Raw genomic sequence first — 16358 nt, forward strand, 5'->3', positions numbered from 1 at the left:
TTACGTCTTGTATTCTGAAACACACAAGAGCTTAAGAATGTTTTATATTTTTACAACAAAACAAGTATAGAGTTGTGAAGGGGTATTTATGCTCTTTGCATTTCCAATCTATTCCTGAAGTAACATTTATTTGCAAATTAAGGAGCAGACACTGGGTGGGATTCCTGACTCCCATCGTGGGCAGGGAGGCACTTACTGTGTTTTCTGTCCCCCTATATCTGTTATCTGTTTTCCAACATGCTTCTGTCTTTGTCTTGGAATGAAATTACTTGATCTTGTCCAGGCCCTGGTTGGATACTTTAGCTGGGAGGGAAACAGTCAAATGTATAGTTAAGTTAGAGTTTCGGGAGATGATATTTTTTGTCTTGTAAATCATCTCTCTATTATGCACTTTATTATGTTTTGTTCACATATTATATATGATTTGTAAAATTTGAATGTATTCCTCTTAGTGGGAACTTGTGCTTGTGTCTGAATGAGACTATTAGGTGATATCAAACTAAGTACTTTGATGTTGCGCTCTTGGAATCTGTTGTGAATGAAATTTATTGTATTCAAGTATCGTCCATCTGATGTAGTATCGTTCACAGCTAGCGTCTGTTCTAGTAACTGCCTTGTTGAGAGTCACTCTGTATCCAACCGTCATCCTGTACACATGTATCTTATGTTATGTTGTTTAATAAATGTTCTTTACTGTAACAAGTTGGTTTGTTGATTCTTGGAATACAATGTCTTATTAATTAATGATCCAAGAACACAACACAATCTACGTATATTTCCTATTTGAACCAATTCCCCTTTGTCTTACCTTTTCTTTGGTGCTCTAATTGTAATTCTAGAACTTTTTACTAACCCATTTTCTTCCTTTTTACTGGCGCTGATATGACCTTAATGTGTTGCAAGCGCCGTAAAACCCTTAAAAACAAAAAACAAAAACAGGGAGCAGATACCGGAAACAGATAAAAACCTGAAGAGGTGTTTATGAAACTGCCAGCAAAAGCAGATAGAGAAGTACAATTGAAAAAAAACAAAAACAAACCCAGCCTGCCTATACTGGTGATCGAACCTCAGACTTTCTGATTACTGATTAGAAGTGCTACCATTACAACAAAGGGGTTACTCAATAGTTGTGACGATTTGATGCTTCTCCTCGTCTCAAGGGTATGCCTTTCCACTGTCAATCCTCACCGACATCATAATAAATAAATAGATTTAAGAAAAAATGTCCCTGTATTCATCCCCAAGGGGAGATTTGTCTTTAGGGTCTATTCTAAAGGAAGACGGATGACCCAGTCGTCAGCCGCAGTGCAGCGCCGCAAAGTGCTCAAGGCCACATAACGAGGTGGGTAGTCGAACTCAGTACCTTTTGGGTACGAAGCAAAGACCGTACCGCCGAACCACGCAATAGATATTGAACACTAATAGACAAGGACAACGACACGTGTGTAGCTCCATTTTTATTTTGAAATTATCGAAGTGAAGTGACAAGTTAGGGAGCAGGCACTGTTGTAAAATATAAATCTGGAAAGGTGTGTATGAAACAGTACCAGAGGTCTGATGTTAAATCCCCCGTCAAGGTAGGGTGATTTAAAAAAAAAAATCTTTTTTTCTTTTCTTTTTTTTTTTGGGGGGGGGGGGGGGGGATTTCCTTTATTTTTCTTTGTGTTATTTTTTTTTCTTGTAATAAAGGTAAAAAAATGGGTATTGTGCATATTGCACTGTATGTCTGACTTCTTTTTGTCATTTAAATGAAAAAAAAAGTGGTTCTTCATAGACATGTAATATGCATATATTAAAGGCCCAATTTTGAAAGCCAGTAAACATCGCACAACTCGATGTATCTTCTATCCGCTATAGTTTTCTCACAACATTGTCGCAATGATCCCCATGATGTGGCCTTCTCTTACTGTCGCACTTGCACCTATCCACTTTTGTTTTCACTCGACAGCATCGCGACAAGGCAACAATAAAGTAAATGTTGCTGCTCGAAGCTCGAAGAAATAATGTGAAATAGAATGTAAGCTTCAATTTAATATACGAAAACAGGTAAAATGGACGTTTCAGGGTCCCCCTTTATCAACAAAATAGGATGAATGAAACACTACAGGCGAATGAGTGAGGTAGTGGCGTTGTTAAGAATAATAGTAGGCCCCCAAAGGCAGGTAGGTCCGCACCTGTCAATCACAAAGGCAGGCAGACTGATCAAAATATGGTAGGTCTGCTACGAGAACAGCACCCAAAGTTTATCCTGCCTGGCTTCTGTTTGGATCCATAGCCATCGTTTTGTTTGGTTTTGCTTTTTCAAGATGCACATCAGCAGCGATACTCTGATACGAAGTTTGTTGGTTTATATGAAAAAGAAAAAAAGAGGAAGAACAGCAACATCAACAACAAAAAAGATTAGAAGAACAAGGCCAGAAAGCTGAAAATTTGGAAAGGGATAAAAGAAACCATACCAAGCCTAAATAAATGCCTGTGAACATAAGAAAAAGGGATTTTAGACCCTACCAACCACCAGTTCCCGAACAAAAATGTACCATCTCGTCTCCACTCATACATAGTAGCATCCAAAATATGCAGTGTGCCTTTGAAGTCTTATAGTGTGACACTCGCCATTGGACCAATAATTCCCTGTTCTAGTCATGACATTGAGCTGTGCAAAGTTGTATACCTGTCGAAAAAAAAAAAATTGCACTAGCACCGGTGTTATGTCTCATCCTACATGTTACGTGTTGCTGTTGGCTTCAGATATCTTGTAACACGCTTTGAGCACATTTACTGAATAATGGACTATATAAAAGATCAAGCTCAAGCTTAACAAGTAATAAATTGAACCACACAGAAATTATTATTTCAAAAATGTTTATTGTTTACATGCAAATAGATAACGTCATTGTTGCAATAATTATATAATAATGTATGACAATAACATATTATTACACTGAAGTCAAAATCAAACCATCCATTCAATAATTGTACTGTTCATTAGGCTGCTATTATAAGAAGTCATATTTTGTTTTGAACGAACAGATGTTTGAGGAAATATTTTTCCTTTAAATTTCACAATCATACCTAATATTTTGTTTCTGTTTTCATTTAAACTTATCATTAGTCGCTGTTATTTTGGAACTTTGAAAAAAATACACTCCATGTCCCAATTATAAGATAAAGAATGTATCAGGACACATGTCAGCATTATCGATGTAGACACCATGAACAAGGGATTGATGTTCTGCAGTGCCATGAAAAAAAAACACATTTCAAAATTTTGGCCAAAAAACTTTTACAATATCTATAACTATAGACTTGTCAAAAAGTCTGTGATCTGAGATTTCCATATGTCTCAGTAAGGTCTCTTTGAAAAAGATGAAGATCGTCCTGATCTATTGATACATTGGAATCCCGATAAAGCCAACAAGGCAGAAAGATTGGTTGACTTTAAGCAAGGTTGACTTTATCCATTATCAATGGGACACTCCTCGATAAAGAATAGAAAATTTGGGATCGTAAGAGTGTTGACTTTATGCAGATTCCATTGTATATGAAGTAAATGTAAAAGTTTTCTGACCAAAATCTAAATGGTTTTTTTTTGTCATTATACAGCAGTATAAAACGATTTGCGGACAAAGGGACAGCATAGCTCAGCGGTAAGGTCTTTGCTTCGTACCTGGGTTATTCCAGTCTTCCTTTGGAATAGACTGTAGGGACAAATTTACCCTATAGATTGAATAAAGGGAATTTTATTTATTTATTTAGATCAAACCTAAAATACCCTTAAAACAAAATTAGAAGTTACAGATAAGTTCTCACAATTCTTATGTCAAACGTTATCTGTATAAAATATATTAACAAGACTTTCAAATCTATAATATTATTTATCAATATACACGCAAGCACGGAAATCTCGAACAAGTCGGTACTGGGCCTAGCTGTTCGAGATTTCCGTGTTTTAAAGTTTTCCGTGTTGAGTATTTTACAGAGGATATGAGGAAGAATATGAGGGAGGTAAATGTGAGTGGTCTTGATAAAAGTCATATTATAATGATAACTCTCAGTTATTGTAAATTCTGTCAAGAGTCGATAGTGAGACAATTCAATTACCTTTTCTCGCCATCTTTTACAAAATTATGAAGAGAGTTTTCACTGGTGTTGCGTTTAGTGCGTCTTGTCTTGTTTAATTTGATAAAAAGACTAAGCCAGCATATCGCATTGTGGATTACACACTCAGCATGCAACATCATTACCTACTAATCAGGTACCTAAAATCACTACTATCACTATCACTCCTCACTTAACACCCTCATGCTCTTCCATCTTACCCACAGCAAGCTAAAGGGCATTGCTCTCACCCCACCTTCCCCATCCCTAATTGTTTGTATCATTTTAATACGTAACAGTTAATGCCAAAGGCAATCACTGCCTTGTTAGTCTCCTGCTGCCTAACGATATTGGTCATTTTGCTATGGTACTGGCACCTCAGATTAATACCATAACGTGAGATAACGATGGAGTGATGGGTGGTGTGCGTAAGACGCTGGTCAAACATGCTTCGCAATTCCCCCTCAGTTCAGCATATGCACACACACACATAATATATGCCGCACACACGCACTTGTAACACATTAACTGACACTTAGAGCTACGGGGAGAGCAATGGCATCTTTTGTTTCTGTTCAACACAAACAATTCGAAAGAAGAAAAAATTTCAACGAACCGCAAAGGAATGTCCAGTTTATTCGATATTTCCATGTTGGCCCGGGAAGTGTTAGAGATTTTCAGGTTGCCAATACTAACAAAATAGAGGGATTAAAATGGGGACTTGCACCAAGTTTGAGATTTCCGTGTCGAGTGTATGTGGAAAAGGTACGTACAATAGTAGTGACAGACAAAGTATAAAAAACAAAATCACTGTAGTTGTCATTCTCGTATTACAAATAAGAAAGTCTTTTGGGTCTTTTTTTCTAACCACAAGATAAACCAATGACTTTAACGCAGGTCTGATCAATAACATTGCTAATTTTCTATACCTTTAAATTCCCATTCTTTCACGAACATGGATGCAAAATAAAATGCATATTCAAGGCCTCGATAACATTCCGAAGTGTAGAATGATGGTGAAAATGATGATGATGATGATGATGATGATGATGGAATAAACTTTATATACATTTTGTATTCAAAAATGGGTTGAAGTAGAAAACTCAAATATGCTTGTTGATTGCATATTATGAATAATAAGTAAGTAACCAATGAATAATTGTGTCGTTTGTGCTCGACTCCAGTAGCCTGAAATACTTTAAAGTTAGAGCAATACTATGAAAAAGGAAAATAACGGAGCAATCAAAAGGTTATTCTGGATCTAGAACAAGATGACTCCCACTTCACTAAATCACAACATTTCATTGATGACCATGTCATTAAAGCTGTCTTATTGCTTGTGGTGAAATACAAAAGATATAGAGTCAGAATAAAATAAAATTGGACACCATCTAGGGAGGGTTAAGAATGACAAAAAATTGAGTGGAAATCGAATAAGAAATGCATCTCCGCATTAGATTATGTCATTATTATGATTATTATGAGCAATTCCACGTACAATATAGTTATCGAATTTGCTCTCTTCACTACTTGAGAAATTCTGACAGTTATAAGAAATATACTTTGTCAACATGAAAACAGTTCTGTCACAGGAGGACATAATGAATGTGATACAGAGCCATAACTTATCATCATCCCAACCCACACAAATGTTGCGTCCATCTTCAGTGTTGAAGTTGCAACAGTATGGATCAGATTGGAAATCCTAGGATTTGTAAAAAAAAACCACAAAATTTATAATTCAATTCAAATTACTCTAAATTACCCTCATAATTAATATTCATGGGGGGATCAAGTTCAGTCTCTTTATGCTTTCTTTAAAACAACAAACAATGCAAATTAAATCAAAACACTGGAATGTTTGAAATTGTCTTCTTATATAACAAAAGAATAGTAATAATAAAAGTAACGGTATACATCAAATACTTCATCATTTCATACTTTCCTGAAAAAGAGCAACTTTTACCAGGACACTTCTTATCTCAACACCAAACTGTATTGGAGACCAAGATGGCTCACAAAAGTAGAGGTGATAAGATGACTAAATTGCTTATCATTCATTGTTAATTGTTGGATGAATTAAGATTTGCTTTCTTTTCTTCAAAAAGGAGAGAGAATTGAAAGCAGGGGTATATTATATGAAAGAAAAATCAAGAATTTAAATTATGATCTCATCTTTATCTTTGTGCGGCTATGTGGTCTTGTGGTATGATACTCGCCTTCAGTCCGGAAGATGCAGGGTTCAAGTCATGCACTGAGTGGCGCATAGTTGAGTCCTTGGAAACAGCTCTTAACTCACATTCTCATGGTTGACTGGGTTCATTTAAAATGTGTAATGCAGCAAAGGAAAACCATGACAAAAGACATTTTTTTTCCAAGTGCATAGATATTGGTATTGTTTTTACACTATTTTTTATTTCAAAGCTGATAAGGAGACTTTAAAAATTAGGATTAATCTTAATTGGTGAGGAAATAATAATTTGAGTGACAGAAACATGATAAGATACCAACTTCATACTAAGGCCGTTTACTCATTTGAAGAGTGCACTTTGTCATGATTTTCCTGTATTACATTGTATTTATGTTCAACAGAATGGGAGCAGCATTCAATTGCTTTTCAATGATAGGAGATAAAATAGTTGTGTGATCGAGAATACATGTTGAATAAAATAATGGTGCAAAATGTGTAATGTTGTATAGTTACAAAATGCATGTAGATGTGTATAGAGAAAAACCAAGGCTTTGTTGCATATATTTCAATCAGTCATTATATTTATATATACTGTTCATATAAAATTAAATACAGCATTAAAGTCCAACCTTTGGTATTTACCGGGCTGCCAATGCTCAGTAAAGGAGAGACATTTACAAATTCTTAAAAATTATAATCAAATTATGAAATAGTGAACATTCAGAACGATCAATGCAATAAAAAAAAATTATAGACTTTTCCATAATGATTTAAAAAGTTCCTCAGAACATTCTGTAACAAGAGTGGTTTGCAAAATTGTGGGGAAAAAAAGAAGGAAAAGACTGCTAATGAATAACAAAAGGCAAGATAATGCACAAAATTCATGACATCTTTCAATGGTTTATATGTCAAAACGATTAATAAATTGTAGCCAATTGCACAATTTGAAATCTGTGCATTTCTTACATTTACATTCATAATGGAGCACTCGAGAAATTCCTTATATGGAATTATGACAAGTAAATATTTTTCTTTTCATTTAGATCAAAAGCATAAGAGGCTGGGACAAAAAGTCATATTTTCCGACATAGGTGACAAAACTGCAAATCACTTTGAATATTTATGAAAACAATGCTAAAATACCTTGTTTTTGTCGTCAAATTTCATAAATATAAATATCGACAAATGACACATAAAGGGAGAGCCTGACACCAAATGCATAAAACTGGGAGGTTCCTAAAACAATAACAAATACAGTGGACAAAGTTGATTGAGTATGACAAAGGAAATGTTCTGAAAGGAGAAACACCTTGAAACATGGTGACATAAACACTCCAAAATTATATCCTTGTGATTCCAATCAATTAGTTCATGTAGAATAAATTTATTTAAAAACCATTGTAATTATTTGTCCTTTCATCACCTACAACCAACAACAATATTTTACCATAGCCTGAAACAAGCTCTCTTATATATAAGTCTAAAAAAGTAAAGATGACTAAATGGGATGAAAAGAATTGATGATTAATGAGTAGAATTATATTCAACGAAGTCAACAAGTTATCAAATCTGGAAATGTAATTGTTAATAAAATATATCACATATTATGATTTTCATGGACTGACCATCTGCGTGTCTTGTATACCACTAGTATCCATTGATTTTCTTTGAGCTAAAGAGTGCAAGGGGGGTGGGGGGGGGGGGGGGCATGGGGGCAGAATTATGCATATTCTAACTACAGTATGCGGTGATGTCTTTTCACTGAGGGGCTAAATATAGGTAAATTGGTTGTATGCATTTTGTGGGATAAGAAAAATGAATATTGATTTTTAAAACCCAATGCTATTTGTGTTAGGAAATGAGTATAATAATTACAATTTCCAAATAAATGCACTATTGTAATCTCTATACTTTATAATTGTATGTGTATTTACAAAGAGTGTTATGATCAAAAGGCAATTTAGTCTTGGATAGAAAAGGAAAAAAAATCTGTTGTTTTACAACTCATTGGTTATTTCATTTTATACCTTTGGTAAATTAGCTAAGTGAGTTTTATACTCAAAACAAGATTTAAATTATATATATATATTCCACAGCTAAAAGCATATACATTGAAATGGTTCAACTGTTATCCTACTATATAGATAGTTGAATGACTGGATCGCCTAATGGCCGTCTATTTCCATCACTATGTTTTAACTTTGCTGGCTCTAGAATTGTCCCATTCTTCTAATCTGACAAGTTGTCTCATTCGTTTCAAAGAAATCTCCTATTCCACATTAGAACAGTTATTAATAACATTTAAAATCAATAACTCAAAATAGATGTTTAACCGACTTACTACTTGTGAAGTCTACTTGCATAACTTGCTGAGTTAAGTTGATTCTGTTTTTGGTTTTAAAAATCCCCTCCCCCTCGCACCCCCACCCCCCTCCCCTAATTGATTGAGTTTCATTTTTTAAATTAAATTTTAATGTATGACTTAGATTTTCAAATTTGAGCTCTTAGGCAAACATGCAAAAGTAACCAATTAAGATAGAAAGAATATATCTTTTTTGTTCTATCTAAATTTGACTAAGCAGGCTTTGCAAGTAGGTCCTCATTCTATTGGAATAACAAAATTGTTAATATTGGTGTTAAAGTATAAAATAAATTAGAGTTGATAAGCAAAAGTAAAGTTGGCAGGAGGAGGTGGAATAATAGGTGCTTCTGCTGGAATAGGCACACCTTCGGTCTCTAACATCCTCATCTTTATTTCCATGGCAAGAAGAGTATCCAAGTCTTTATTCACCTGACCACTGGTCATCTGTATGATGATTAAATATGAGAATGATTTCAATAAGATTTTATTAATATTACAAGTAATCTAATATTAAGACCGTAAATAAGTTAAAGATTTCAATGTTAATGATGTATCTGCTGTAATACAAAACAAGTTTCCTCTGTTTTCTAAGATGCATATCAATATTTCGAGTTCCAAACCTCCTGAAATAAATGGTTCATCAATGTGTTCTCCCTGCACTGACATTTGGATTTCAAACCCTAACTAAATCACTTGTGAATAAGCTGATAACAAGCCATGGGGAAATGGAAAGATAACTGCTTGAAATCAAATTGAAAGATCATATAGAAACTGTAGATATTAGAAAAAAAATAACGCCATAATCTCTGTATGTTCCGAAATGGAAATGGCCGAATGACTTACAATAGACAGATAAAGATTTTCTGAATGACAGCCACAGACAGGAAGACAGAGGAGGGAAAGATGACAACTAGCAAAACACTTATAAAGCGAATAAGATCTGTATAAATGCTACAGATTGCTGCAAATTAAGAAGTCAGATGGAGAGCTAATTCCTGCACTGGAAGGATACAGTTTTGATAGCAAAGTAATCCCATCACAACATTTTAAGTGCTTTACTTTTTTTAACAAAGACTTAGATCGAGGTAAGAAATTCAAGGGTCCAAATCCCCTGGGAGAAATAATTCTGCTCCATAAATTCAACTTTGAGTTGGACTCTCAATGCACCCTGATTAAAAATTATCTGAAAGTTTGTTTTAAATGACCTATTATTAATCTTTACACCGTCATCAGCCCGTCACCTGCACAATTTACAAATTTACTTGTACACTAGAATCCATAACATCAAGTTATTGTTAAACACTTCCAGCAAATTTGCAATATTTATATTTCTGTTATTATCTAAATCAAACTCAAATATCTTACAGGATTTCCGAGCAAGCAATTCAATCCATCAATCCACATGTCATATTCGTTCTCTGACCCGGCCACAAAACACATTGCATCTGCATCATTCTCAAGCCGGAAGGAAAATGCTAGATTGGAATGGAGGTTCTACAAAGAAAGAAACAAACAAATGATTCTTACGTGGTTGATTTGGTGGTTAGTTGAAAAAAAGGGTAAGTGATTTATAATGATAAAAGGTGTAGAAATTTACATGAACAAAAAGAAAAAAAAAAAAGACTGAAAGAGGGAATAAGTCAAATCCTGGACCATGACAGATCAACACCCTCCATCTGGCACGATCCCCCGTATGTTTTACTCTGAGAGAGAATAAATGATAGAAATGCTGTCTTTTCTCTCAACCTCTATCTGTTTTTATCACTTGCTCCATCAAAACATTTTTCAAAATTCTTAAGGGTACATAAAACTCTTCATTTCCAAGGGGATTAAATGCTAAACTAAACCACTTTATGTCAAACACAGTAATTTCTATAAAATTGAAATGTAACCATCCATGCCATTTCAACACAATTGAATCATCTTGAAATCTTTTTTGTACTTATTTCCAACAACAGACCTTTCTGTAATGGCCAATGACAAGTGCCCCCCCCCCCCCCAAATGCCAACAAATCATATAGATAGGCTTTGACAATATGATATAGACACCGTATTGACTGAGCTCATTTTGATGATCGTATCTTTAGTCTTTGTACGGAGCATCCTTGGGCCTATCACAGCCCCGACTTGAAGCCTCTGGATGTTTTCTTTGTATTTAAAAGAAAAAAGGTCAGGTGCAAGATTCCAGAGTCTTCATGAAATGAGACATCAAGTTGAACAACTAGTAAATATTATTGACACACAGCTTTGTGAGAGCCACACATCATTTCATCATGACAGTACGCAAATGTGTGCGACACAAAAGAGGTAATTTCGAGCATCTCCTTTAATAAATTCACCATATACTAGTGAATTTTCATTTTCTGTTAAAACATATGTAACTTTTTCTGAATGGTTCCAAAATGTTATTTGCTAAATAAATGTATTTTATGTTCACCGAATTTTGTGATCTTCGATATATCCAAAAGGACATTAAGTTTGAAACACCCGGTATTTGTATGCATGATTAGAGATCAGAGATAATGATAGCTGGTTGATAGTGTATGCGCAGTATTTTATAATTGAGGCATACTCCGCTGATGTGGAGCGTTTACTACCTGGCAACGGTGGTCAACCAGCTTTTGAGTGCCTGTGCAATGCACCAAGTAAGCTAGGTTTTTGTCTTGCATTGCCTCTGTTATCGAAAATGCCCAAGTCAACTGACCCATAGGGGACTGTATATCATTGGTTGGAAAACGTTTTCATTTGTCCAGAAACTTTACCTTGACTGTCGATTTGAATTTGGTGAATACTGCCATATCACTATTGCTATAAATGGTTTTTACTCAAATTTATGTCATTCAGGTGAGTTTTTAAAAAATTACAAATGACATATAAGAAAATAATTGGGACTTGAACTCCATGTTGCTATAGAGAGGATGTCACTATAATGGATGTTGTTATAAGTGGGCTGCCCTATAAATATTCTTATGACTATCCTCTTTTTTGTGCCCACCTAATGCTGATCCCTATGTATAGACCTATGAATACAATTCCTAAGAAAATTGATGGTCACCCATGTCAACCAAACCCTGCAGCCGAGAAATACAATATGTGGGCATGGCAGTGCTCACTCATCCATTTGCTTGATTTATCATAAAGAGCATTGTTGAATGGCATGACATTACCACCAATCCAGGTAGATATTGTATGCAGTGAAAAACAAACAAAAAAAACTATATCAGAACTCTCTTGATAAACATTTTATTTCCTAAATCTGAACATGAAGAAAGATTTTAAAATAATCCTTGAAAACTCAAGGCACATGCCATACCATTAGATTAAAAAATACACTGGTGACAACTCTAAATATTGGAGAGAAAAAATTGGAGACTTCCAAAATTATACTTTTCTCAAACTTACTTTAGTTTTGCCCTTGTCTTTGGCAGCAATATGAGGACAGTCTCTTCCTACTTGAACTTTTTCTATATTTGATAAAGGTACTGAAATAAAAAAGCATTAAATGGATATGACATTTTTATAAGGAACTGAAGGAGATAGTTCATAAATGCTTCTCGATATTATAATCAAACAATTGTTGTAAATTTGGAAATAAGTCTTGCCATTTGTTTTGTTTTTTAACATCATTTTAATCACCTCTTTTGAGGTGAAGGGGAATGGATTACCATTTAATCTTCTATTTCCTTTTCAACCCACTTCGAAAAAACGGTGATCACAAACAGCCTTAGTGGTGATCAGTTCTCACCAAATTCTCTCCAACTAAAGTTACACATATTATGTTTGTATATTGGTTACAATGGCTTTGGCATGTAGAACAGCCAAGCTTTATACTTATGCGCATGTGATCCATGAATGTACTTATACATTACAATCTCAATCATGCCATGTCTTTAGCCTACTACCAGACATCAAATCACAGAAAGCTGTTGCCACATATGACACAGGTTTAAATCCAATCAATGTCAATAATCCCTCTCTTTTCCGTCTTATTATCATTTACTTTTAATCTCTTCAATGCCATCCATATAAACTTGGAATGGCAAAACGGATTAGTTTCTCATATTCATGAGCAATAGAAAATATTGGTCATATCTTTCCTCTTCTTTTTATCTACTAAAATTTTTTCCCCTTAAAATCACCTCCAGAATTTCTCCCAATGTTTTTTTATCTCACCCTAAATGAATGCCAAAGCTTCCCCATCAAGAGAGGAGTAACTAGAATCTCCCATAACAAACACTGCTCTCTTAATGAATTGATTACAGTAATTTTAAACCCCACCTATCAAGGGTTAAACTGTGAGGGTCCAACAAGACTGATGGGAGATCACATGAGCAACAAAGTGAAAAAATAAATAACAAATACAATAAAACTTTACATTTATTGGTGAGGTCCTCCATGCTTGGCGTGTCTGACTCCCCGCAGTCAACGTAAAGGAGGGCTTTGTGGTTTGGGGAGAGTCGCCAGAACCAAAATTTGTCTGCAATAGACAGGGGAAAATATAAACATATAAAATATGGACGACAACTGATCCCAAAGAGGAAGAGGAGTAAACAGGTCATCCTCTTTATTTATACCATAGAAGTCTGTTGGAGCCATATTGCTCTTACACTTAGGGCCAGAATTAATCTTCTATGAGAGCCTAGGATGCCAAATCTTGCTTTTTTACCCCCCTAGGCCCTTGTTGGATGAAGGGAGTCAGGTGTACTTTATATAACTGAGGAATGCTTTTTTTGTAATTTAAAATACTCTCAGGCAAGTCAAATCAGAAACTTCCAAGGTCCTACAGAAGTTTCAGCTTTAAGACTTTTTGACAAAATGTGGGTCATCTTAAAATTAAATGATGTTTGAAATTTTCCCTTGCTTTCTGGCCAAAATGAAAAACAGTGTTTTGTCAATATATGGCAGAGGATGGCAAAGGAGTCTTAATCGTTGTGCTTTAATTTAATTTTGTACATACTGACATAGAATCTAAAAACCCTTTAAATATCTGAAGTAAAGTTTGTCAGATTTCTGCATCCGTGGAATGATGATTAATTTTACCTCTCATCCTTCCAGAGGGTTTGTATTTGGAAAATCGGGTGCCAGACATTAAGTAGTTGATTCGCTGCTGCTTGATCAGCTCTGTGATTTCTGGTGTAATCTGTTCCCTAAGTTGTCTGCAAGGTGAAATAGTTAGCACTAATAAGTCAGGAGTGAAAAATGGATTAAGACAAAGAATTCTGATCATGATTCAATTTAGCTTTTTTTTTGGAGACCAAAACTATGGGATATTCTTTTTAAAAATGGAATAGAACAGTGAGGTGTGAGTTTCAAAGTCAAAAAAAGTGATGATAATGAGTTAGAACTTAATAAGGATATAATTCAGTCCCTTATGAATGCTGAAAATTATGGCAATTCTTCCCAAATGGATATTCCCGATTGTGAGAGTGATTTCCATCCTAGTCAGCATGAAAACAAGATTTGGTCCAATCAATGTCAATCACTGTAACACTCGAATGATTTTTTATTTTTTTCTATTTTGGGCATTCTTGTGGTAAATAAATTGTTATTATATTTGAAATTGTGGAAAATTACAAATGGCATGATCAACTGATTCATAAGTTGTGCTCTCAAGTAAAAATTACTTTTATAAAAATTTCAGGTAACTCACATAATAGGCTTTAAATAAGCCCCCTGTCCCTCTTTCTTGACTCGGTCGTCCTCCCAGATTTTGTTGATTTCTGAATATGTTAAGGAATTTATATTGGTACGGAATGATTCAAAGGATGCAAGTTGTTTGTCCAAAGTCCTCGTGATCTGCTCCTTAACTACGTCCAGCACCTGTAAACAAGACAAACATACATTTTGTAACACCCTTGGGAAAGCCTGATGTAGTAGTTTGAAAATTGAAAATTAAAAATAAATCAATAAAACTCTCTATCAGAAGTCCAGGAGAGAATTTTTCTTTAAGGGTCATCATAAAAAAAGACTAAGTCAACCAAGACACATCAATGCAATGCAGGCTGAAAATTGGACAATACGGCAAATAACTTTCTTGCTCAAACAAAAAAACAAAAAAACGATGACGAGGACAAGGGTCGAAACTGAACCATACCAGTGTTAGTCCACTGCCCTATCCACTATACAAATCTAGTAATAAACTAGTGATGCAAAATAGATTGAGCTTATATTTGTCTATCAAAAATTTGAGACGTGAAAAAGCTCATAATTAGGTTGGGGTAAGAGGGGGGGGGGGGGGGGTGTCAAGATTTCCCTCTAACCTGACATCATATCTTATTGTTTTTGCAGAGAGAAGTGGTGACTGTGATGTCACTTGGACTTCATTGAAGCCAATGTGGAATTGCTATTACTGCTCTCTTAGAAAAGACAATTAGGTCTAAAGGTCAACAATGGAAGATAGGATTTGAAAAAAGTTCAAACACACTGTTAAATGATTAACAAAATGATTTTTGCACTCTTGTGTCCAGTGGAGTAATGTGTGTAAAGTTCCTTCTCCAAAGACACATTGCAGGGTCTAAAATATACATGAATTCACAACTTACTGTAATCATTAAAATGATCAATGTTATTTGACTTCTTTTAATGAAGTACACTTTGACATCTAGAAATAAACATGATAATGAGTAACAAACAACAAGAGATATAAATTCTTTTCCCATTCAATCAGCCTTACCTTTCTGAAATCTTGAGCTGTTGCTTTCATCTCTCTCCAAGTTTTATTCAGTAGCTGAATGCATATACAGAAAAACTCCTCAAAAGGTTTGTCGTGGGTGAAGAACATAGAATAAAACGTCTGGCCGTCATCAGTTGCTGTATGAAAATAGCCATGCATGAGGAGAGAAATTTTTACACAGTTGCTATTTTACAATAGTAAATGGCGTGTAAGCAAATATGCGTGTAATAGTTAATGGGGGGGGGGAGACATCTGAGTTTCTTCAATGAGAATTGATAGACAATATTAACAAGTTACATTTTTTTAAAATGATTGATTTCCATAATAAAATTAAATCTTAAAGTATAGAGAAAAAAAATCAAAAGTAAAGGGTGACAACATATGTTTTGTGGCATTGTAATAATCCTCAATCGAAGTTATTTATTTAGCCTCATGACCACCGAAAAACAAGAAAAATAGTAACAAAAAAAAAAATACAACAACAATAGGACGAATCAAATTGCTCATAAAAAATTGTAGGGAAAACAAAACACCAAAAGCAAAGAAAAAAAAAAAAACAAAACTCACGAGGTTCTCCAATATTCAAGACTTCACACAATATTTTGGTCAACATCTTGCTGGCTTGGACAAAAGGGCAATCGTGTTCATCTGCTCTTGTGGAGTTTTCTAATACCACCTGAAACACAGTTACAAAAAGCAATAAATTGAGGTTTCGTTTCTTATCTAATTTTGACACTGTTTAAACATTATTCCATACGCTTCTTCCAGCAAATCATATAGAACAGAATGTTCACTTAATCCAGCACATATCACCATTTAACTTCATCTGCAACTGTTTGTAGCCTGAGGCATGTTCCGTAGGTGAGACAAAAAAACTAGCTTAGCTGGTACTTTGCATTACATAGAATTCACTAGTCAGTCAAGCTAGCATTTTATCTTGCTTTGCCTCATCTACGAAACACACCTACGATTTATAATCACATCTGGTCAAATACCTTACACAATGGGTATTAAAGTTTCCAATTTTGCAACAA

At 34.7% G+C, this 16358-nt stretch overlaps 1 protein-coding gene across 2 annotated transcripts in view; it reads right to left on the reverse strand.

The window, feature by feature from the left end:
- Positions 1–2845: 2845 nt before the first annotated feature.
- Positions 2846–16358, reverse strand: part of LOC144977147 (engulfment and cell motility protein 1-like) — a 38958-nt gene continuing 25445 nt past the window's right edge. For both annotated transcript variants that reach the window (XM_078922007.1, XM_078922008.1), the window contains exons 15-22: positions 15892–16000; positions 15325–15461; positions 14302–14471; positions 13692–13807; positions 13027–13128; positions 12054–12133; positions 10017–10145; positions 2846–9095 (exon numbers count right to left, since the gene is read on the reverse strand). In XM_078922007.1, the coding sequence (XP_078778133.1) occupies positions 8943–9095; positions 10017–10145; positions 12054–12133; positions 13027–13128; positions 13692–13807; positions 14302–14471; positions 15325–15461; positions 15892–16000 (996 nt within the window). In that variant the 3' untranslated portion in view covers positions 2846–8942. The remainder of the gene's footprint in view (positions 9096–10016; positions 10146–12053; positions 12134–13026; positions 13129–13691; positions 13808–14301; positions 14472–15324; positions 15462–15891; positions 16001–16358) is intronic.

Source organism: Berghia stephanieae, chromosome 7 (genome assembly GCF_034508935.2).
Source record: "Berghia stephanieae isolate SIO BIC M18660-M18661 chromosome 7, UCSD_Bste_1.3, whole genome shotgun sequence".
Classification (NCBI taxonomy): domain Eukaryota; kingdom Metazoa; phylum Mollusca; class Gastropoda; order Nudibranchia; family Aeolidiidae; genus Berghia; species Berghia stephanieae.